Source organism: Oxyura jamaicensis, chromosome 3 (assembly GCF_011077185.1).
Source record: "Oxyura jamaicensis isolate SHBP4307 breed ruddy duck chromosome 3, BPBGC_Ojam_1.0, whole genome shotgun sequence".
Taxonomy (NCBI): Eukaryota; Metazoa; Chordata; class Aves; order Anseriformes; family Anatidae; genus Oxyura; species Oxyura jamaicensis.
Genome location: NC_048895.1, coordinates 65,120,464 through 65,145,094, shown reverse-complemented (window position 1 = coordinate 65,145,094; position 24,631 = coordinate 65,120,464). Strand labels below are relative to the sequence as shown.

The window sequence follows — 24,631 nt, the reverse complement described above, 5'->3', positions numbered from 1 at the left end:
GTGTAAACAATTGGCTCATAGTGATATCTCTGTAGTCTTTACCAGTTCCAGATTACTATCTAAATAGTAGACCAGCATACACCCATAATGTTTGATGTAGCAATACTTTTGTAGTTAATCTCTGCATTTTCTAAGGCAGCATTTTTCCCAGGGTAGAAAAGGTTTTGAGGTCAGAATTCTGTGCTGCATTTGTCAGTATCGACAGCCTTAAACTTGTAAATGGGCATTTTGTTCTCATCAACAGCTACTCAAGGATGAGCAGAAACTACCTTATCACTAGCACAAACCTGGATGCCACCAAGAAAGAAGAAATAGGCAGAACCAATACTGCTTCTAAATGGATCTGGATCACCACAGCAAGCCTTAGTCAGAACCCTTCAATGGTCAAATGAGCAATGTGTAAGGGTTTAGATCTTTGGTAGAATGCTCAGGAAAATAAGTCTTAAATATCTGTGAACATCATGTCATTCTGATGTATCCATATTGAAGTTTGGTTAATCTACCTTTTTTTTTTTTTTGTAAAAGCATGCATGTCTTACTCTCTTTTATACACCTTTCCTCTGTATTGCAGCCTTTTCTTCAAACCTTCGTGGTAGTCAATAAACATAGCACTGCCAAGCTTATGTGGGTTACCTCAATTCGCTATTTAAAAGGTTACGGTCTGATTAAAATCCCACCAGTTCTATGTTTTAGGGAGCAGGGTGACTCAAAATTTCTGTCTCAGATGTCTTTAACCTCTCCAGCTGTCCTGTTAGTGACCATGAGTCACAAGCTGGAGTTCTACCACTCTCAGTCACTAAATCTGGAAGGTTCAACTGTTAGGGTAACTGATTTAGCAACTTAGGGGTAGGATGTGGACTGGTGCATTACTGAGGTGACAGCAGCCTTTGTGCAATACTGCCTCATTTTTAGAGAAGGGAGAGTCTCTTTGTCCTTTTTTTTTTTTCTCCACACAGACTGAAAACACTTTCTGGGAGAACTGAGCTTACTGTTTAAAAAAAAAAAAGCGTTCATGGGAATTTCTCAGGCTGATTCTGTGTGTGAATATTTTGTATGCTTCCTATGCAAAAACAGTCAATCAGCACCTTCCCCTAAATGCCAGAACTTACAGCACCTAATACAGGAGGAGGGTAATTGGTCTGCAATACTCCTGAGTCTGGAAGAATGTAATTGATCTAGTCAGAAAGGTCAGATGTATAGCAAGGTGAAATTGTTCCTGCTCTGTGAAGGTGGGAGTGTGTTTTTTTAATAGATGATCACAGTGCCCACCTACAGAACATCATAGCAGACTGCCAAATCTGCTGTAAAAGCTCTTGAGAACTCTCTTGCCTTGAAGAAGCTTACGGGATGAGACTCCTTCAACTAGCTTTACTTCCAAAATCAGCCTACTATGGGGTTACAGCCATTTGACCAGCTCTCTGGTTCAAGGCTGTTCTGTAATGTTTCATATTGGAAAGGTGATTTTTTTAGTAAATGTAACAGAACATGTCCTTACCAGGGACCTTGTATTCGTCCTTGGATTTTTTTTTTTTCCATTGAACCTATGGTCAGCTGCTTGTTTCATCCCTTGCTGACCTTTCCAAGTTGTCCTTGGACTTTTCTGTTTAATCCAGTTCCTGATCTCTGCTGGAACTGATCTAGATACTTCCAGATGTGTCACAATGAAACAGATCTTTCCCTGAGGGAGATAAAACAGATTATCCTTTTGATTTAAAGAAATCTTACGTTCTTCAGCGCTTCCACAGGTTTAGAGTGAAGCACAGCTCCACCTATAGATTATTAAAATGGGTTTCACAGTATGAAATGTTGGGGGTGGGCAGGATCTTCTGGGTCATGTTTGGCCCACTCCATTGAGACCTGGGGATCCTTACAGTTCAGTGGAGATGTATACAGTGTATATAGGTAAACTGCATTCATGTGTTTAGTCGTGATGTTTCCACACCAGATGCTGGTTTTGGTACTGCTGTCCAGTAGATAAGTGGAAAGCCCCTTGTCACAATGAGGTTAAAAAAAGACTTTGCAGAACTAGTCCTCCTGTACAAACTGTAGTTAGAGCCTGTATGTTTGTTTGGGTTTTTCTTGCGGCCTTCCCTGCCTTTGAATGTTTGAAAGGAGAGCTCTGCACTTAGTGGTCACCTAGAGACAGCGTACACAACACAAGTGAGTGATTTTTCTCTTGAATTTCAAGCTATGACAACTTGGTTTATCCATAGTTACAAACAGCTATTAAGTGTCAGGTTAGATTAACTTTTTCCTTTTCCCAGAGAAGATCCACAGATCTAAAGCAAGCTTTGATAAATTTAAAACAAAATATCAATAGACATGACCTCTTGCAATTTTACATCTGTAGGCACAGGAGAAAAAAAAAAAAAAAAAAAATCTTTTCTCTATTTCATTGCTGGTTACCCTGGCTGCATTTGAGAGCATTTGTGTTTTGGTTTTAAGCATTGCGTAGTGTTAAAACTATTACATAAACAATGTTTTCATTTTACTTCCACGCTAACTCCTGCAGGCTTCAATAGAAATGCATACAAGAAGCTGGATTTAGTCCTAGCTTTACAACATGCTTAATTATCCTTTAAAACGTACAGCTTTTACAGTAGTAGCCAGGAGGTTTTCAACTTTTTTGGAAGATTTCTGAAGCTAGCAGGATTTGGAGTACTGCACTGAATAGTTGTGAAAAGAAATTGGTCCGTATAATCAAGTTATGAGGTCAGGGTGAGAATAAAACAAACTGCAATAAAAATGTACAGGTTCGTTAACTAAGAATTGTATCTTGACAAACCAAGCTTTTAGCGAGGTAAGGGAAGTTAGCAAGCTAAAAGAGTAGAAAATCTTGGAGTGTAAATGTTCTCTAAAGAGTTGATTTATGGGATTGGGTGAATCTCTTAAACTAATCTCCTTTTCTGGCCTCAAAACAGATTCAACTTCACTGGAAATGCTCAGGGGAGAGGCATGCCTCTCTTCACCAGATAGGCATGTCAGAAATTGAGTAAGGCAGCACACCAGTGGCATTTTAAGATTGGGCAAAGGTGCACGCTACAGAAAGTAGTCTTTGATGTTTTCTGCAACTTCGGGTGTTTTCTAACACCGGTGTGGTAGAGTTGCTGTGTGTTTGGATTTAATTATTGTTTGTTTCTAGTGTTGGAAAAAATCTATCTAAAATGGTCTAAAAGTGTTTTCTCTAAGACTGAAACTGTGTTGGTATCATGCACAACCTCCAGTTTACATTCTTTTTCTAAAATATATACATCCAATACAGAGTGAGTAGTCAGACATCATAATAGAGAACATCTAGTAAGAAACTGAGCTTCTGCCTGTTGTTCATTTACGTTAGGAGATTTCTTCTAACCCAAGCCTACATTGTTTCTAACAACTCTCTCTTGTTGACACAAATTTTGTTTTGATGCTTGTCTTCAGAAAGAAATTAAGCACCTGGAAAATCACTTAACCTAGCCTTCATCCTATGACTTTATACTTTAAGTAAGGGGGGGGGGAGGGGGGGTAAGAAATGTCTTGTTTTTTTTTTTTTTTTGTAGTCTGACAAGGTATAATTTGCCTTAACTCATGCTTCCTTAGCTGCTCACCTTCACTCCTGCACCTTTCTCTTGGTTGAGATGATGGAAGAGCTTTTGCATCTGAATTATCTGAACTGGCTTACAGAACTGATACAAGGTGTTTAAGGAATTGATTGTTTATATTTTGTATTCCAATTTGCCTTGACCTAACAGTTATTGCAGCATACTGCAGGAGATGGTATAGTGGAGTTGGTGGAAGGGATTGAATATCATGGCATTGTTGAAGGGATAGAGAGAACAAAATGCTTATCAGACCTACAGTCTTTTGTGTCCTGAGGTGGTTCAGTGTACTCTTCATATATTTTTGAAGGAGCAGCACCTAGCTCAAGAGAACTAGAGGACAGCTGTTTCTGAACAGGAACATGGGGAAATACTTTTCTTTTTGTTTTCCCCTAGGGGTGTGGGGAAAGATGATTATGTTTATATGCCTCTTTAGTAATATAGCTAGTAAATCTGCAAGTGGAATGTCCTTGTCATCTGTATGTGACTGGTTTGTTTGTTTTTTCTTAAAAAAGTACAGATTTTTCATTCCTTATATTTGTCACAAATACAGAGCACTACATCCTGAGATTTGTTCCTCAGCACTGAGTGGAGAACCTTAATGATCAATAGGGAAATTAATGAAATCTTTATGAATTGTTTGTAAAGTCCCTACAGAAGGAGGTGGCTGGGATCTGATTGTGTCTCCTATCTGATTGCAGGAAGAGGAGGAAGTGATGTGTTGCTGAGACTCCATTAAAGTTTCGGGATAAGGCACCAAATGCGCAAACCACAGACAGCACCTGCCAGAACTGTGAAGTCCAGATGCTCTGTGTATATTTACTTCTTACATCTGCAAAATACAGAAAACTACCAGTTGCTGGCTTTACCCTGTTTTTTAACATATAATCTCAACATAATAGCCAATTTGGGGGCAAGAAGAATGTGCAGCCTAGCAAGAAAACACATTGATAGCAAATTCAAAAATAACTTGATTACATTTTACTAACTAAACAAATATGATGACAGCTGCAGTTGCAGCATAGACGGCGTTTCAGTTTCATTTGAACAGTGGTGTGTGGTTGCTACAGCTGTCGTTTTAACCCAACTGGAGAGGAAATAGTAGAATCCTGTGGAAACTGCAGAAAGTCATTACTTTCTCTAGTGTCTCTCACAATACTAGTATTTGGGTCATGTTCTTGCACATCAAGTAATTTTTTTCCCTTAAAATTACAGGAACTTGAACAATGAGAAACAGTGGATTAGACACAGATGCAGAAGATTACTGTTCTACCTGTTCAGATTCAGGTAAATCAGACTGAGATTAACCAATTTGGTTTGTTACATTTTCAGTCTTGAGGGTTTCTCAGTTTAAACAGGGTGAAGAGGGTGGTTTAACAGTCATCAGCAGGGTGAGGTAGGAATGACATGACAGACTCTACAGTCACAGAGCAGGTGGGTATTGTGCATTCAGATTATCTCTGAATGACCTTTAAGAGGTGGACTAATTTAATGTTTTATTTCTGGGAATAAACTTAATTTTATAACTTAATAAGAACACTTATTTTTACAAGTCAAGTACATGGTTAAAATTGCTTGTTGATACTCTGTGAAGAGTTTCTGTTGTGCTTTGTGCTTTTGGTAAGAATAAACCAAATGGAAGGGATGTTCTCTGAAAGCTTCCAAAAGCTTCAATAAAAAATATTTTTGCAGAAAGCCCTATAGATCAGATAATCTGTCCTGATACTGGAACTTGTTCTTACGATGGCTTAAGAACTGGCTTTATGTTCATATTTTTGGTCTCATTTTTAAGCTTTCTTTAATGGCTTCAAGCATTTTGAGACTGGATGTTGTTTTTTAAAGAAGCTGATTGCATTTAATTGGTCACTATCTTAGCTTGTTTAAAACATCTTTTCCTGGTGTGCAACATTTCCTTGTAATAAAATCAAAATAGTCTTTTAAAGTGCATTGAGCATTTCCATAGACTTAGAAGATCTTGTCTAAGTGGGAAAGGCCTGAAACAAATATTCCTTTTATCTAGGCAAATAAAAAATCGATATAATTCCTGTGCCATTTTTATAGCAAGATATCTTGAAGAGATAGTAATAAATATGAATGTGAGTATGAATTTTCATTTTAAAAAAAGCCATGAATCATGATTGGAAATGGATTTCATACTTAGGTATCATAATTTAATTTTAAAACTTACTCCCAGTCTTTATTTTATCATTGACCACTAGATACCCTGTGTGCTGACAGTGCCATCTGCTTTTCTCGCAGGTTGTGTGGAGAAGGAAAGTGAATCAGCTATCCAAAAAAAATAACTGAAAAACTGAACACTATTTGAATCGTATGCACAAGGACGGCATGAAACAGAAAGGATACTCATTTTAGAAGAATAACCTCTTCAGAAAATCTGAAATTGTGTATTTGTCTACACTTACTAGTTGCATCATGAAGACACAAATTTCAAAGGCTCTCCCAAGTTCCAGGAAGTTTAACTCAAAGCTAGACCTCTTAGGGACACTTTTAAGGAGATGCTAATACAGGCAGTGTTTAGACTCCCAGGAGAACACACTTTAGTTACTTAAATGGCATAATATGTTTTTTTTGTTGTTGTTGTTTTTTTTAAGGGGGAAGGCTTGGATCAAATTTTGGTTGTGAAGTGCTATGCACAACATTTGATACTACAGGCATTCCAGAACAGTTTACTTGTGTCCTTGTGTCCTTGTTCCAGGGGCAGCATATGTGCAAGCTCAGTGACTGCTTTGTCTTTTGCCTTCACAGTGATCAATGTAGGCAAATCAATAAAAATAACTGGATCTGAAACACGCGTTGTAGTATGTCTGAGAGTTACAGGACCACTGCATCTGTGTCTATTGCCTTATCATAGCAATAACCTTAAAATGCTTTATACTGCAGTCAGGATAAATAGTGGTCACGAAAAGAAGAGAGCACTGCCTTGAAATGTCACCTTACCTTTGACTCCCTTGTAATTTTCAGTTGCTTGTTTTGCATCATGCTCTTTGTCTTAAGGAAAATCTGTAGACTGGTTTCCCTTGGGGATTTGACTTAGGCTTTACTCAGGGTCTGGCATAACAGGAATTTATACAGACTGCACTTCAGTCTCAAAAGAGCCATAGCAACAGCCTGTGAGAAAAGCTTGGCTGTTGACCCTTGCTGTGTATTCCACTGTGGTGGAAAAAATCAGAATTGAGAGAAGATAGATGAAGTCCATAATAGAAAAGCATTGTTACATAAGGGCTGTTCCTTGTGACCTCTCTTTGTAAGTATATCTGTAAGTACACTATAGCACAGAGTCCATTTCAAATAACTTAGCTTAAACCACATCAAAACAGGGCTATCTGTGGCCAAAGCTCATTTAAGTGAGAATGGGGCTGCTATGTGGCTTGTGTGCCGCTCTGCCATGTGTGGAAGAGATCAGTGGTGCTGTGTTTCTATGACAGTAAATAGGTAACAATATGAATAGATGCCTAGCTTTGTTCCATTGCCTTCCTGCACAGATTTACGATGCTGCTACTTACACAGGCTCTCTATGAAAGATGTAAGAGAGGGGTCTGGAAAGTAGGTGTTCCCTGTTGGCAGTGCGGTCTCAGTCCCCAAAACACAAGGTCTTAGGTTGGAACTTCCATGTGTGGGAACTCTGGGTCCCAGGGAGGGGACACGAGGTTGGGAAGGAATAGCAAAATATCCTGTCTGCTGGGGCCTGAGGGATATGGGAAGAATTAAGGGATAATGGGAGGATTTTTTTCTGAACTCCCAAAATTTCACAATACCTGTAAAGCTTTACAGTGTTTGAATGTCTTTATGATGAAGGGAAGGTGAGAATAGTACTGTGAAAGATTTAATTAACTTGACCTGTCTCAGAACTGACAATAATTACCACATTTCTGCAAGATGAATGGAGGAAAATTTTACTTCAGGGTGGAAAAAGAAGATTGATAGCACTGCTCACGAGGATACTGGGAAGTAGCCATGGGTTAAGCTGGTGAGTTCTACAGTCACTGACTCGTAAAGTAACAGGAAGTTTCACAAACATAAGCAAGAAATTACATTACTCGGAACTTGTAAGACAATAAAAAAATAATTGAAGGGTTACTTGAGCAGTACGTTAAGTATTAAATTAATAACTGTGAGTTCTTATGCCTTAAGGCCTCAGAAAAAAAAAAAATCTTTATTTTTTTCCCCTAAACTGAAGTTCAGCAAGAAAGGTTAGACTTCCCTCAACCCGAAGAGGTTAGAAACCAAACTATTTAAAAGTCTTTGTCACCAAGACGATGATGAAAACAGAAGACACAAGATGGAGAACAAAACTGTGTTCAGATCAAACCATAATTGTATTCGCTCTGCTTATCTGGCATTTCTAGCTAGGTAAATGGAACCTGGTAGGAGCTTGCTGCATGCATGTTAGGATGAAAGAATTGCTTGGACGATTATAAATTTGTTTTTTAATAGGTTTTAAGACATTTATTTTTAACTTTTCAGGATGTATTTGGATAATACGGATGTATTTGGAATAAGCCATAAACTCAGTAGTTGTGACTTCTCTCAGTCATGACGTAGAGAACATGAGTGAATGCTGTTAAAGGGTATTGTAGTCAGCTAACACTTTAAGAAAGGAGAAGTTAGGTGACATATAAAATATTTAAATTCATCTTCCTGCAAGCTATCAAGCTAAAAGTTCTTAATGTGTTTTTCTTTTCTATTACATTGTGCTGTTCCCACTGCAGATTGAAGCAGATCAAGTTGACCTTGGTTTTTTTGAGACTTTGAGATTTGATTTGCTGTTTTATGGTACCTCTTAACAAACTGAAACATCAGTAACGCTGTCAGTGGCTGAGGATTTGTTGTGAAGATAGTCGCGTTAGCGCCGTAGAGGGGCTTCTTAATCACAGACTTCACTGCAAATATTTTTTTTATCAGAATGGTTGGAGTTTGGAAGGAAATAAATTTTACTGCATTTTTACCATTCACTAGGCTGTTTTCTTCCAACTATGTTTTTGATTTAAATCAATTTCTTCTCAGAGGCTCTATAGTCAGTCAGTATGTCTTTAGTTTTAAATGCTTTGCCTTCTAAGGAAGTCTCCTTAGAAAATGAAAAGACATCTTTGCTAGAGTTAGCTTGGGTGTGTTGTGCGTATGCTTATTCTAAGTTCTTTTTCTCAGATCATCTATATAATAAATTAGCATGCTATGTATGCCTGTATTTTCTATCTGACTAGCTATTTCCTGACCATTCAACTAGTTTAAGGAGCTTTCTGAAAACTATGATTTGGGTAAAAAGAAGCATGTTATGCACCTCTCAGCTGTGGCTGAGCCCTGGCTGAACTTCTCTGCCCTCCTGGCTGTGGCAGCCAGGTGACACCAGAAGCGGTTGCTTCGACTAGCTTTGGAGAGGTGGACAGTTTTGTATGTGAGTTAGTGTGATCGGAAACTCTGAAAAAACAGCTTATTTATTTATTTATCCTTGCAAGCAGTAGGTAGAAGAAGCAGGCTGCCGCCGTTACACTGCCTATGTTTGGAGGTACTGTGCCAAAATGGCAGCCGAAGACTGGGGCGAGGCGGGTGCGCCTCCCCTGCCGCCGGGAGGGCCGGGACCACCGCTTCGCCGGCACCAACCGCGGGGTGCCCGGGCAGCAGCGGCCGGGGCCATCTTGCGGGGTTCAGGGCAGGGCCTGGCAGCAGCTCCCCCCCCCACACCGGCCGCGGGACCGCGGCCTCCTCGGCGCCCTGGCCCTGCCCCCCCGCGAGCAGGCACGCGCCCCTATTGGCCCCCGCCGCCTGCCACTTGCACGTGCGGGCGGCGCTGTTGTGGCACGTGAGGGCTGCGCACGTGGGCCCGTTATGTAAACGCAGCGCGCAGGCGCACGCATGCGCGGGCGGTGGCCGGGAGGGGTGGGACCGACCTCGGGGCCGCACCGCGCCGCCGCCGCTGCTCCTCCTCCTCCTTCTCCTGCTGCCCCTCCCCCGGCCGCACCGCGTCGCAGCGCCGCGGCTCCCGAGCACGATGAAGCAGCAGCACCCGCAGCAGCCCGCCCAGCAGCAGCACCAGCAGCCGCCGTCGGCCGGCGCGGGCGTGCCGGCCTTCCTCAGCAAGCTGTGGGCGCTGGTGGGCGAGGCGCCCAGCAACCAGCTCATCACCTGGAGCCAGGTGCGGCGCCGACCGTTGGGCCCGTCCGCCTCGGGGGGGCACCCGCGCTGGGGGGGGGGGGGGGGGGGGCGGGGGGGGGTTTAACGGTTAGAAGGGAAGGCGGGGGGGGGGCGCGAGGCCGGGCCGCAGGCGGCGGCCACGTGGGGATGGCGGTGCTGGAGCCCCCCCACACCGCCGCCACCCCCCCCATACACATCGCCGCCTTTGTTCGCGGCCGGCCCCGGGGCACCGCGGTGGATGCGGAGGCCCTCCCCCCGGGGGTATGGCGGGGGGTTTACGGGCACCGTGATCCCATCGGTCGCGTGTGACCGGGCTTCGTCCCTCAGAAATAAATATATAAGAAAAGGGAAATGGGCTCCGGGTGGCCCTCCTCTCGGGTCCTTTGTGGTAAAGTGCCAGGCTGCCGTAGCGAGCAGCGCGGAGCCATTGCCAGGCTGCGAAATCCGCGAGTGTCTGAAAATACCGTAAAGCAGGACGTGCCCGCCTTCTTGCAGCCCGGCGAGGTAATGCGGGAGGCACGGGGAGCGATCCTGCGCGGGGTTTGGAGGCAGGCAGCGGAGGCTGTCCTGTAGCGCCGCGCGGATTGTTTTACAATAACGTCATGCTTTTCTCTATCTTAAACGTATTCCCAACAGCTTGTTTTAAAGGCCTGTTCTCAAACGGCGTTGGCATCTTCGAGTGGTGCTGAGATGGCAGCTTTCTTTCAGCTCAGTTTATTTTAAATATTCAGGCAACCATTGAAGATTTCCTTAAGCATTGCACCGATAGTAGGTTACCGATAACTTCAGCCAGCACCTTTTGGAGAAGGAAACATGGATTCTGCCTAGACCACAGCAGCTTTCCATCTGCTTGTTTCCTTTGGAGGAGAGATGTTGAGGGCTGCAGGGAGTGATGCCTAGCTTACCTGCCATTTTTGGCACCTTATGGACACTTCTCAAATCTCCTGCTTGTTTTTATCTCCAGTAAATGCACCAAGGCTATCTTTGCATTATTTCGTTAATTAAAAATTTAGGCCAAATTGTTAGAGATTCCACAAGGCAATTTGTGGAAGGAAGATCTACTGATCATGGTTTGTGTTAGCAGCAATTAGTAGTTGGATAGAGGAGGGTATTGGCAGCCCTTGGTATGCAAGTGTTTGCCTGTTTTAAAAATACACTATGTCAGGTGTAATAGTGGAGAAACAGTGCTGTTACTGTAACATTTCACATTTTTCTATACAAATCCATGTCTCTACACTGGGTGGATAGAAATTGAAGCAGAATAACCACATTTTGTCCCTCCATGTGTGTATCTTAGTGGAGGCTGGGGTGACATTGAAACATTAACAGGGAGTAACAAATGAAATACTTGGACAATTCTACTATGCTGCTGTCAGCAACAATAAGACCTGAAAACTGTATTCAGCTATGTAGTAAGGCTTCACTGAGTTAAAGTCAGGCATTAACCTAACATCTGTTTACAACATCAGTGTAAATGATTGTCACAGCAACAAGGACTAGTAGAACCGTCTCCTGAATTGTTCTGCTGTAGGTCTGAAAATTTTCAATTCAGGCGCTGCATGAAAGCTATTGGTGTTACAGGTCACTGTAGCACCAGTTGAATACCTTCAGCTGGTGAGTTATGTTTATGTATTAGCTAAAGTCATCTGTTCCTGCTGTTTTGCTTCCCATTTTCCTTATGCTGACTGATTCTCCGCAGGAGATAGGTATACATTACTGGGAAGTTGGGAAGCTTTCATCTTCCTACTGTTCTCAGATTGGTGCTTGTAACTCATCTAATGGCATTTCGTTTATAAAACCTGCTTCTGATGAGCCTCGCTTGCTTGTCAGAAACAAGGTCTTAGGCAAAGGTCTTCACATGGTCTCGTGCTGGTTTTTCAAGCTGCTTGGGGAACAGAGCTGCTGGCATTTGGGGGTAAGAAAGAAGTGGGGCCCCTTGAACTAAAGAGCTTCTGAGAAGATGGGGTATCAGTGATGGCATTTGTCAAAGATGGTAGGCTTCTCCGTAGGTGCAGAGTGAGAGTACCATAGGTAGACCACAGAGAAACCTATACCATTTTGAAGCAGCTGATTTGGATCCTGCCAATTACTTGTCCTTTAGTTAATGGAGCAAGATCATTGAAGAACAAAGAGCAGAGTCTTCTTTCTATTTTAGTCTCAACCCGTGGATGAAATTCGAGGACCAGTTCAGTGGGGAAAAGATCAGTCCTCCCTCACAGTTGGCATCACAGGGAGGGAGGTATTGTCTTGAGTGCTGTTCAGTAACTGAAATCCGGTGGACACCCTCAGCTTTTGACAGCTTCATCTTCTCTACAGGTCTTACCAAACTAGTCATGCTTTTATGCTGAGAAGTAGAAGGGACTTAAGCTGTGTTTTGTTGTGTTGTGGCACCTTTTTTTTTTTTTTTTTTTTTTTTTTTTTTTTTTTTTACCTTGCACAGTCTCTTTGCTGTATTCCTTCCCAAGATTGTGAAGCTAAGTACAACGTTGATAGTATTCTGCTGTAGTGACACTGATAAGTGTTGGTAAACTGGTCGTTAATTCATTTCCCTCGAGGAAGTGAAGAGTAACAGTAGAAATGTTTCCCTTTAGATCTGGATAGCAGTGTAAATTAGGAATTCTCTGTTGCTTTGCAACTGTAGGGGTTGTACACTTTTGTTGTGGAAAACTGTAGGCAAGCACACTGCATGCACAAAGGAAGCATTCCTATGTGGTGATTAATTCTAAAAGCCCAGAGTGTTTTCTACAATAGTCTTTAAGAAGCTTAATGTCTCTCTCCTTTTAGAATGGCCAGAGTTTCTTGGTGTTGGATGAACAGAGATTTGCAAAAGAGATTCTTCCCAAATACTTCAAGCACAACAACATGGCAAGCTTTGTCAGACAGTTAAACATGTGTAAGTTCTTGGGGTTTCTTGGTTTCTGGCGTAGTTCACAATCCTGCATGTGTTTAGTTATAGATTATTTCCTTTGAGCAGTTCTGCTGTGTTCTCTGCTACTAGGTTGCTGTCTCATTCTCAAAACTGATAAAAAGATAGGGCGATATAGTTTGTTTTCCTTAATGTGGGCTTTGAGATAAGTTTTTTTTTTCCTTTTTTTTTTTTTTTTTATATTAAAGATGGTTTCCGTAAAGTTGTCCATGTTGATTCTGGGATTGTAAAACTGGAGCGAGATGGTCCGGTAGAGTTTCAGCACCCGTACTTTAAGCAGGGTCGGGAGGACTTGTTGGAACACATTAAAAGGAAGGTTAGTGAAAACTCAGTATGTAAAAAAGCTGTACCAGTAAGTGTAAATGAATAGCAAATTATATGTCATGTTTAATTGCAAGATTGTGCGTGCAAATGAGCTTGGAGTCTGGGGAAGCAAATAAACTGTGCTGCTCTCATTCATATATATGTATATAATTATATATATCAGATTTATTTAAAGGTATTTTGGGGAATTTGGCTGTTTGACTAGTCTCCTCTAAGTATTCCCCTGTCATAGTGAGTTTGACAGGCAGCAAAAATGAGGTGCGTAAATAGAACATTTGGCAAATGTGCATTAGGAGTGCAGCACATACTTCAACTTTACCATCATTAATGTAACAGTCTGTTTATGTAGCTTGTTTCAGAGTGCAGCTAACACAAGTAGTAAAGTTTCCACCAAGGAGAAGGAGGAGCAAACATAAACATACATGTTTCTGAAATTTGCTCTGTTGTTACTCTGAATAGAGTGGATAAGAAAATTGTTACGAAACAAATAAAAATTAAACTGTGGTGGGAGATGATTTTTAGCATGGGTTAGCTTGAAGCAGTTACGATACAGAGCCTGAAAAATGTGAATGAATACAGATGTTTGTAATAACTAAAACTAATATGGTGACTGTTGTAAGGAGTTTCTGTATTTTAGTATTTGATGCTTGTTTTTTTTACTAACTCATAGTATCAACAATAGACAAAATATACTCAATTACAAAATAAAATAAATAGCAATTAGTAAAGGAAAGTGTTGCTTCTGGATTCTCATCTTTTAAAGGTTTCTTCTTCAAGACCTGAAGAAAACAAGATACGCCAGGAAGATCTCTCCAAAATAATTAGTAGTGCTCAAAAGGTGCAAATTAAACAAGAGACTATTGAATCTCGATTGTCTGCTCTGAAAAGGTAAGTGCCCCATCAGCAACTCATCTCTGAAATTGAGTAATTCTGACAACAGATATTGGAGAACAAATCTGACTTAAGTGTGAGACACAGTTTTAAGGGTCTCTTGATTTCTGAGTGTCCAACTGTAACTATTGGTTTGGGAAGAGAAATTTCAGTAAAAGAATTGCATTTTTAAATGGAACACTTTGATATGACTAAAAGTAATTGGCAAAGTTGATGTTTGAAAAACTAGTAGTAGGCAATTAGACACGATTAATTTTACTTCCATGATGGTGCTGAGACTGAATATTCAACTAAGTTCTTAGCGTAGAGTATACTGAGTATGTGTGACTTCAAATTTGAAATAGTTACTGTGTGTAGTCTGAGGCAGAGTTTGGTTTGTGGAAATTGCGTATGTTACTTTCATACTATAATTAATGCTTTGCTCATTGCTTTTTTATTTTCCTCTTACTGTCTTCATTCCCTCACTGCTGAAATCACAGAACAATTAATGCTTATAAAAATCTGTTTAGAAATCTAATTTGGAAATTCATTAGTTACCTCAGCCACTGAGATACAGAATCTAAAATCCAAATATAAATAGAGTATTTTTAGAATAGTATTGCTTGTGTAGTTATTATGATTTATTCTTAACAATATGAGTGATGTGTGTCACAAATGTATGAATATGTAGATGCAAATGGGATAATAAGGCATAAGCTCCTGCACTATAAGTCAGAGCACCTCCATGATAACTGTCTCAGGACACACTGAATTGACAAAATAAACAACTGCTTGTCTCTGCAGCAGAGGTAAGCAGTATGTTCAAGTTTTGAGAATTACATTATGTCATTCAGTTGGTGTTTTCAGTTTTAATTACTTGTGTGTTAGAATATTTAAATGCTCAAATGTGAACATTTTGTCCAGGAAGGGTCTTTATTAGAAACTGGTCAGTCTAAATTAAAAACGCTCACATTCATACTTTTGAATCATAGATGAATTTGGGTTGGAAGGCACCTCAGGAGGCCATAAGGTTCAAAGCCCTGCTCAGAGCAGGGCTGACTTTGGCTGAAATGACATCTGGTTGCTAATGACCTGACAGTTTGTAGAGATAAGAAGATAGAATGGTCGGTGTTTGATACCCATCTTGTTCCACAAGTTTGAAATGATTTAAGTACTGGAGCTAAATCGTAATACCTAGTCCTACAAAACATATTCATAAAGCTGGTGGAAAGGTTGAGAAAGTTCAGAATCCCTGACTGCAGTTGTTAAATTTGTGATGGAACTGTGCCTTTAAATTGTGTTAGACATTAATCCTCAGACTGCTGCTAAGCTTCATCATACTGCCTATCAGCAGCTGTTTATGAAAATTAAGCTTAAGGTTTCCTAAAAACACGAAACACCAATGGAGAGATTTTCTTCCTATTTTGGCATTCATCTATGTTGAAAACTAAACTATGAAACAGAGGAGGGTGGTATGTTGTCCTATGCACTGAAGCTTTTGGTATTCATTATCTACTGATTAATATGCTTTATGCTGTTGGAAGCCAGAAGGTTCATGGATATGATAACAAGGGTCAATTTACCGCACTTTTTATACTATCTCAGTTCTGGACTCTTGTGAGAACTGGAACAACCAAGGTTTGTGAAATGGCAGTGTTCCCTTAAAGCTGCTAGCTCTGCTGTGCTCCTGTTTTTCAGCACCTAATATATGGCCCTTTACTGAAGCTAATAAAGGCAACTGTTATAACCTACAGCTGCTTGTAAGGCTTGAACTTGTTCTGTAAAGGTGCTTTCAAGGTGGATGTAGTTTCTGATAAATGTCTTGCATCTAGCAAAAGGTGTGTGAGGAAGGGCATTCAGGCTTGATATAGATGAAGAAATGCAATATTTACTGGTGAAAGGGCTGTTCCCAAGGGATATTCCTTGCCTGTTTAGTCCTTTGCTGCTGCCAGAAACCAGATGTATGTTTGTTTAATTTTATTTATTTATTTACTAGAATGAAGAGAAGGTAACTTTATGTGAAAGGAAACAAAATACTTAATTTTGAAGTGCTGAATGTGTGTGTAAATAACGTGTGTTTTTTCCCTCTATTGGGAAAAAAAATGTTTTAAGGAGGCTGGAAGTTCTCTTCAAGCTATTTGTTGTGTTTGGTTCTCCATTTTGTAGTTAGTTATATGTGAGGGTATTTGACTTTGTGATTTTTTTTTTTTCCCTGAAACCTAAAAAAAAATTTCAAAGAGCTATAATTAAACTAACTAATCTTTAACAAAAATTATTCCTGTAAATATTTTAAACCTTATTTTGATTTTTAAATTATCCTTTTCAAACAGAGAGAATGAATCTCTTTGGAGAGAAGTTGCAGAACTGAGAGCAAAACACTTGCAACAACAGCAAGTTATTAGGAAGGTAAGACTTCGTTCAAACATCAGTGTGAGTGCTTCTAAGCTAGGAATACTCTGTCACGTTACCTTTCTTTGCCCTCACTCTTTTATCATAGCATGGGAAATAAAAAAAACAACTGGGTGGTGCATGGTGAGCAAACCTTTGTGAAACAAACGTTCAGTATATTTTACCCCATAAGCAGAAGTTAAGGCCAAAACCCTTGTAAACATTTTTAAAGGAAGAATTCCAGGAACATTGTAAATCATTCATTAACATAGCCTTAAAATGGTCCATTGGTTTTTGATTTCTTCAGGAATCAGATGACTAATAGACTGTACTGATAGTTCTCTGGAAAAACTGTAACTTATTACAAGAATTGCAAAGTATTGGAGATTAATTCCACTTAAAACTGTATATATCCAATGTTGTCAGAATAATAGGTTATTGAATGGAACCCACTGCTAATATATCAGCTTAGCTTAACAGTCAGATTTATGATCTACCAAAACCAATGTAAATACAAAGAGTTTACAGATTCTTACTTTGTTTATGTATCGGAAATAGCAATACTATAAGCAGCCTTGTAGCAGAGCCTTTTGCTGTTTAATTTTTTTTCAGTTTGTTCAAGCCAGAGACTTTCATTTAGACCTTAAATTTAAAACATATGTGGAAATAGGCTGAGATTTCAGAGGGAAAGGCAGCTGATGAATACTGTCAACTGTATGTCTTTTTTTTTAATCTATCAAAAAAGCCTTTCATCAGGCTCAGTATTTATAGTTACAGGTTATATATACAGTCAACGCCCTTACATGCCTTCTGTCATTAGAATTAGAATTCTTCTGATAGTCTGTGTTACTGGATTTCTTAATATATACAGAGTGACGTGTAAAAAATTATTATTTGCTATGTGGAAAAAAAAGCCTCTCTCAAACAACTGATTAACTCTCTTCTTTTATGATATTACCAGCCCTGTTTTCTGATCTACCTTGATTTTTAATTCTGAACAGTTCTATATAAAAATTGCTACACTCAGTAAGTGATGTGCTATTTTGGTATAGATTTGATTAACAAAGTCTTATGCTATGAGGTATGTTGGTGCTCAGAGAGAAGGGATTACAGGGTAGATTGACTAATTATAGTATTCTTTTCTTCATAGATTGTGCAATTCATTGTTACCTTGGTGCAGAATAACCAACTAGTAAGCCTAAAGCGCAAGAGGTAAATATGGCCTTGAAAACTTGCTATCCAGTAAGTACACTTACATGTTTTGTTAAATAAAATGGAAGAATTAGTTCTGAGATGGCTTTCTTCCTTTACTGTGGTTTAGGCCTCTACTTCTGAATACTAACGGACCTACAAAGTCAAATGTATTTCAGCAAATTGTGAAAGAACCAGCTGACAGTAACCATCATGTAAGTTTTCTTTTATGCATGCTATTTTTTCTGATGAAGGAAGGAGTACAGGGGGAGCAGACAGATGAAGTAACGTGTCGTATTGGGGGTAGAAACATAACTGTTTACTGAGAGCTTTCAGCTTCTAGAAGCAGTATGCCGTGTATCCTTCAGAAGCCAAGTGTGTTGATAATTACCATTCACTTGTCAGTATGAGCATGTGTAAGCCACTTACCTGTGTATTAAATACAGCTACATGTGATCCTACTGAAAGCAGTTGCTTTTAATAATAGTGCCTTTAAGCATGTATACATTCTCCTGTTGTCTCCTGGAGCTGAAGGCCCCATGCAGGGACAAAGATACATGCTGTTCTGCAAGGCAGCGCCCAACCCAACAAAATCCTGTCAAGTTTTTGTACTGCTTGAATGTGTCACAGCTCCAAAAGTTATTTCTCTTGCTCAAGTAATTGTGGGTGGAGAAATCATCAGAATGAGTGCTCTAGCAAGTACTACTTAAATGGCAGGTCAAGACTAGTAGTCACTTTTTTAGTATTTTTACTTCTTGTGTAGTCCTGTCTTTATATCTTTTTGTTGCTTTTGTTAGTATATTTTTATTTCTATGCCTGTATTACTTGCCAGGCTTTTTTTTTTCTCTAGCTACTTTTCTCCAGCTAGTTCATTTATTTATTCATGTCTTTCTCAATTAAACTTAGAACCATACAAACCCCTTGTATGGGGTTGTTGGAAAACTTTTCTGCTGTTTTAGAATTGCCACATTGTAAGATGCAGTGATAACTGTCAGAATGATGAAGCTAATTGTCCTTTTGTCCCCTGACTCAAAAATAATTCTCAGGTACCTCTAAACAGAACTGAGGGGTTAAAACAAAGGGACCAAATTTCAGATGACATCATTATTTATGATGTTACTGAGGATGTGGCTGATGAGGACAATACCATGGTTGATGAAAATCCTCCTGTTACACCAGAAGCAAATGAAGATACCACTTCAGATTCTTCCAAGTAAGAAGCCTCTAGAATTCTGGATAGGTAGTTGGCTGTCACTACTGTATATTGTGCTGTAATTCAGATGTCTTATATACTGTTTTAATAAAGTGGTAAGAAGACTCCTCCATGTATAGGAATATCATCTGTGAATTCATTCTAGGTTTCCTCTGGATTCCAAATAATTAACTGGCTGTCAGAGTTTTAATATGTTGAAGGTAGAAACTAGCGTGAAGTAACCTGTACTATTGCACTCTTGTTCAGTATACTACCTGTCAAAAGACAGAATAATTGATGTCTTCTTTTGGTTGTGAATACAGACAGGAATGGCATCCCTTGTTTTTAAAGTTTTTTTGTGGAGATTAACTTGCATGTGCTGTTTACCAAGTGTTGGTGTGGTCTTTGAACATTACTATGCTAGTCAATTTGGGCAATTCTAGTGTTGTTGTTTTTTTCTAGTCCCAAGTGGTTTGGGACTGCATCTCTTCTTTCTGTACTTAGCACTAGAAGTAGTTCGTCATTTGCATGGTACTGATAGGGCCTGTATTATGCCCCAAGGAATAAAATTTAGAGATTAGTAGTTTATGCTTGAACTAGTACTGTTATGTTTGTTGAACTGATGTCTGTAAATGCATTCTTTGATAGAAACGTTTAATGAAGGTAAGACAGAACAACTACTTAAAGGTTAAGAAAACCACCAGCATACAGAGTAAAGCAAGTTGAGACTGTTTTTTTCCTGGTTGTTCTGGTTGCCTTCCTGGTGTACAAACCAAGCTTAATTAACTGTAACACAGTTGACTGAGATCCTTCATGTTACAGCTAATCCAGAGTTTAATTTTGTTCCACCGGAAAGATGCAAGGTACACATAGTCTGTCTTGTTTGGCAGCCTCATATGCTTTGGCCTACTTCATAGCTACTTCACATTTATATGAAAGTTTTTGCTTGTTCTAACACAAAAACATCAGTGTTCCTCTGTGCTCCTAATAGTTGCTAATGTGGTCTAGCACAACAGTGTCTACTAGCTGAGCTGCATTAAAAAAGTAACTAGGTGTATGGAATATTGTACCAATTTGTGTGGAACACTTTAATTCATTTGTCTTGTTTTACAGCTGCAGTCATTCTCCTGATATAGTAATTGTGGAGGATGATAATGAGGAAGAATATGCCCCTGTAATTCAAGGGGATAAAAGCACAGAATCAGTTGCTGTCCCAGCTAATGATCCCCTCAGCCCTGTCAGTGACAGTACAAGTCCACTCATGTCAAGTGCTGTACAGCTGAACAGCCAGTCAACTTTAACTGCAGAAGATCCGGTCTCAATGATGGATTCCATACTCAATGAGAGCGGAGTAATTTCACAGAATATAAACCTTCTTGGAAAGTGAGTAGCCTGATGTTTTTAAGTAGTAGAACTGATTGTTTGAAATTCAAAGGACTGAACAGTAGCTTAAGAACATAAATGTATAGGTTACCTTTATGCTGGTAGTGTTATAGTTCTAAAGATCCTTCCATTTTAAGTATTTTACCATGGGACCCTCTCTGATTTTCATCATGAAGAGAGTGAATTGGGGTACATAATAGGGCAGTGTAATGTTGTAAATAACACTGTTTAAACCGATGATGCTGTCAGGATTTATATGCAGGATTCTTGAAGGCAGATTGGACTCCATTGAGACTGTTGAGATGCAGGAGTTCTCTCTCTGCTGATGATAATCATAGTCTAATGTTGATGTGATTTGTCTTTCGGAGCACCTGTCTGCTTTACTTGGCTTCTCCTCTAAAGAGTAAGATTAAAAGTTTTCAGTCTTTTCCAGAAGTTATGTTTAATGAAGAAGTCAAAATAGTGCTCATGAAGATTTTTAGATGACGTAGAGCATCTGTGTAAAACTTGTGATTTTTTTTTTTCTTCCTCCTGTTAGTGGATACAGTAATACAATACTGGTTTTGTCTTCTAGAGTTGAACTTCTGGATTATCTTGACAGTATCGACTGCAGTTTAGAGGACTTCCAGGCCATGTTATCAGGACGACAGTTCAGCATAGATCCAGATCTACTGGTTGATGTAATTTTCTGTTTATTTCAATATTCCTAGTACTTTAGTAATATACTCAAGAAAATATTAGTGTGGACTGTTACTGTTTAAAGTGCTCAAGATTATATTTTGCTCTTCATTTCAAAAAGGACAGTTACAAATATTTGTGAACATGTTTTTCTGGGGCACTGGTATAACTGTATTACACCACTGCCCAAGTGCATGCTGTGGTGATGACAGTGATGGAAATTTTTGATGAAAGAATGGCTTTTAGTGAAATAACGTTTTTATTTGTTGCTACATGAACTCAGACAGCAATTAGATTCATATTTTTGCTCTGAAATGGCCCAGCACAGAATCTGTCATCATCTCAATGAACTCGGGTTAAAAAAGCTCTTGGCACTTATTTCAGGTTTTCTGATGTTTCAGGTTATTTCTTGGGAGTATGTGTATGTTCTCAATTTCTCTTCAGGTTCATGTCTAGCAGAGTGATCTAGGTTGGAAGGGGTCTGTGCAGGCCATCTAGTCTAACCTCCTCGCTCAAGGGCCAACTTAAAAGTTAGATCGTGTTGCTTAGGCCTTGTCAACTTAAATTCTGCAGTCTCCAAAGGGAGATTCCACAGCCTCCCTGAGTGCCTGCTTCAGTGCTTTGCTCTCTGTGAAGAACTTCCTTATGTCAGTCCAAATTCTCCCTACTGCAGCATGTCACTCTTGTATCTTGTCCTCTATCCACCTCTGTGGCTTTTGTCTTCTCTGTAACACCTCTCTACCAGTAGTGGAAGGGTGCAGTTAGCGCCCCTGTCTGCCCTCTACAGACAAGATAAGCCTTGTTTTCTCAGCCCATTGTATGTCTGATGCCCCCTAACCATCTATGGCCCTTTGGACTCTTGTAGTTTGAAAGTTCTCATACTGGGAAGCCTAAAACCATTCACTCCCTGTAGCACGGTCATACTGCTGGTTTATGTGGGGTGTTGTCTAGCGGGATTCCCAGGCCCATCTCTGAGGAGCTGTTCCCTGTCCGTTTGGTCACTAACCTAGGCTGGTGCATGAGGTGGTTGTGTCCTAGATACATTTGTCTGTTGACCTTGATGGAATACTTATTGGCCCTCTTTTCCAGCTTGCTAAGACTCCTCTTAACAGCTCTGCTCCCTATATATTGTTGACTCCTTCCAGTTTGGTGTCACTTGAAAACTTGTTCAGGGTTTGTTCCTCCTTATTGTACACGCAATTCTCCGTGGAGCAAAGAAAGAATGAATTGGTAATTCTCAGACTGCAGCGAACCACGTCATTCCAAGTTAGACGTGCTTACAGTTGTTTCCTTTGTGAGTGAAGTTCATGCGATGCCGAAGTACGCTCCAAAGACTTTCTTTGCAGAAGTGGTAACTACCTGTAAATAAACTCTAGTCCTAACTGAGGGTGAAAACACAGTGCAGGGATTATTCTCACACATGCAGATGAGACGTACTTGTATTCTTAATAGGAACATCGAGATGCTTAAAGCTTGATGTGTTTTGTCTTATTCAGCTTTTTACAAGCTCCGTGCAGATGAATCCCACAGATCATATCACTAATACCAAAGTAAGTCTCAAACCCATCATTGCTCAATGTACACAGTAGTGAGAGATTCAAACTTTTTTCATCCTTTCCTGTTTTCTTTCCTGGTATAATAGCACTTTTTTCATGCTCTTGTTTTCAAGGCTTCCATGAGTATAGGAAGGCTGCAGTTGAATTCATCCTATTAGGCTTTAAATAGGAAGGGGGAAAACACTCTAATTAACAACATATAATGTCATTTGAAACTGAAACTAGAATTTGTACTTGTTACCAGCCTCTTTTGTAGACATTTTTATATATTCCGTACCCAAGGTTTAGTACTTACAGACGTACTTTGTCAAAATGTTTTCATCTGTGCTGTCTGGTGGGAAAGGAAACATTAGAATAAGCAGTAGAGCAACATACTAGCTCTTTGAGTTTGTCCTGTTTGTTTATGAGCATTAATTTTTGTTCTTGCTTGAATAAATCTGTTTCCATTTCACGTTTTCTCAGCCATGATCCGTTAGTGTAACTGATACCAGTGCATCCCTTCACAAATATTTTTTTTAAATGGTTGGTCAACTAAGTTCTAGTATCGTTGCCATTGTGTTGAAAGAAGCTTTGAGGGTATGTATTTTAGATTTTACTTTATTTTCCAGATGGAGACAAAGGGAATAGAAACTACCAAAAATAATGCAGGTCCAGCTGCTTCACAGGAAACGCAAGTTTTTAAGCCCAAATCAGGTTAGTTGTAGTAAGTGTTATGTTGACATGGTTTAAGAGTTGAGCAAGCATTGTTCTAAAAACTATCTCAAATATTTGCTTGTCTGTTTGTATGATGCTGATAAGCAAATAACCAAAACAAAATATTTGTTATATCTGCTTTTTAGGTTTTTGGCACTGTACCAGCCATAGAGAATCTGATGTTTTGCAGGGGAATCTGGAAAAATAACTTTATGTAGGGATGTATTAACTCTTTTTAATCATTTAAAACAAGCACATAGAACTTTTCATTATTAACTGTTTTTTAAAATAAGTTAGATGGGGGGTTGTTTTTTTTCTTCTTCTTTCTACATGTAGGATGGCATGTGAACTGATGTTTTGGGAATTTTTTTCCCTTAGATAAGCAACTCATACAGTATACTGCATTTCCACTGCTTGCATTCCTTGATGGGAACCCAGGTTCCAATGTTGAGAGTGGGAGCTCTACCACTGAAACTCCTTCCTCTGTGGACAAACCTCTGGAAGTGGACGAGCTCCTGGAGAGCAGCCTGGATCCTGAACCAACTCAGAGCAAGCTGGTGCGGCTGGAGCCGCTGACAGAGGCAGAAGCAAGTGAAGCCACGCTGTTCTATTTATGTGAACTTGCCCCAGCACCCATGGACACAGACATGTCGTTCTTGGATAACTAATGTGATGGGGACTCTGTATATAGTCATGAAGATGAACTATTTATTTAGAATATTGTTTGGTATATGAGTTTTTTGTAAATCGCTGTTCTATGTAACCAGATAATGTGGAATCTAAAATATCTTTCCTATCTTCCTTCAAGCAATTGTTTAACTACACTGTATAGTACTGTGTACGCAGTGTACTATTAGACACCGTTGGCAATACCAAGTCAGACTGTTACTATACCACTGTCAAACACTTGGTATACTACACATATCTCTAAATATCCAAGGTAACTGAACACTTGTTAAGAATAAGCTTTGATTTATGGTTTCTTCCACTTCTGGTCTTACATATGATAACGTAAAATAGTAGTGTATCGTTAGGGAGCACTGACTTTCTGTATCTTGGGTTTTTTCTATTTTTTACATTTTGTTTAATAAACATGAAGCTTTTTTGGGGTGGGGGGGAACCAGGACCTGATGTAGGCTTTTTTTTTCCCCGCTTGAACTGGGAACAAAGTGCCTGTACCTTGCTAAATCTTGGTTCTGCCTTACTTTCACTTCAGTGGAAGTGCTTATACATAGCACAAACTGGGGAAAAGTTCTTTACAGCCACCAGGCCCCTTGACTGCATGAGTACTTTTAACTTGGACCATCTACTCTGATAAAATAAATGTTACTTAAGTGTGATACATGGTAAGAGTTGGTCTCTTATTCTGTGTGCCACCAAGTGGATATTAACAGCCTGTGTGCTTAATGCCTTAATTATTCAAAATGTGCCTTCCTATGCATAGTTGTTGGAAAGTGGTTTCATTATCTACAGATGTTGAGATTCACATATGATCCCCCAACAGTAGTAAAAAAAAGTAGTAGTTAATACAGCAAATTCATTTCAGTAGTACACAAAAGTTTACTTTTTTCTCTTACTGATAAACTGCTGTAGAATCCACTAGCTGCTTCCAGGGGAAAAGTTCTACCCTTACTCCAAAGACGCATGCATTTACTGCCAGTCAGCCTTCCGTGCTCATTCAAGTGAAGTTACTGCATTTGCA

General features: G+C 39.7%; 1 protein-coding gene across 2 annotated transcripts; it reads left to right on the top strand.

The window, feature by feature from the left end:
• Window positions 1–9,514: 9,514 nt before the first annotated feature.
• Window positions 9,515–24,271, top strand: HSF2 (heat shock transcription factor 2). Of its 2 annotated transcripts, XM_035321990.1 has the most exons (13): window positions 9,515–9,729; window positions 12,513–12,621; window positions 12,843–12,970; window positions 13,742–13,866; window positions 16,179–16,254; window positions 17,387–17,448; window positions 17,558–17,642; window positions 18,474–18,640; window positions 19,733–20,002; window positions 20,577–20,682; window positions 22,177–22,230; window positions 22,845–22,929; window positions 23,308–24,271. In XM_035321990.1, exons 1-13 carry the CDS (start codon window positions 9,586–9,588, stop codon window positions 23,595–23,597), a joined length of 1,701 nt encoding a protein of 566 aa, XP_035177881.1. In that variant the 5' UTR covers window positions 9,515–9,585; the 3' UTR covers window positions 23,598–24,271. The 2 variants fall into 2 exon arrangements, with proteins under 2 accessions (XP_035177881.1, XP_035177882.1); XM_035321991.1 differs by lacking the exon at window positions 22,177–22,230.
• The last annotated feature ends 360 nt before the right edge of the window (window positions 24,272–24,631 follow it).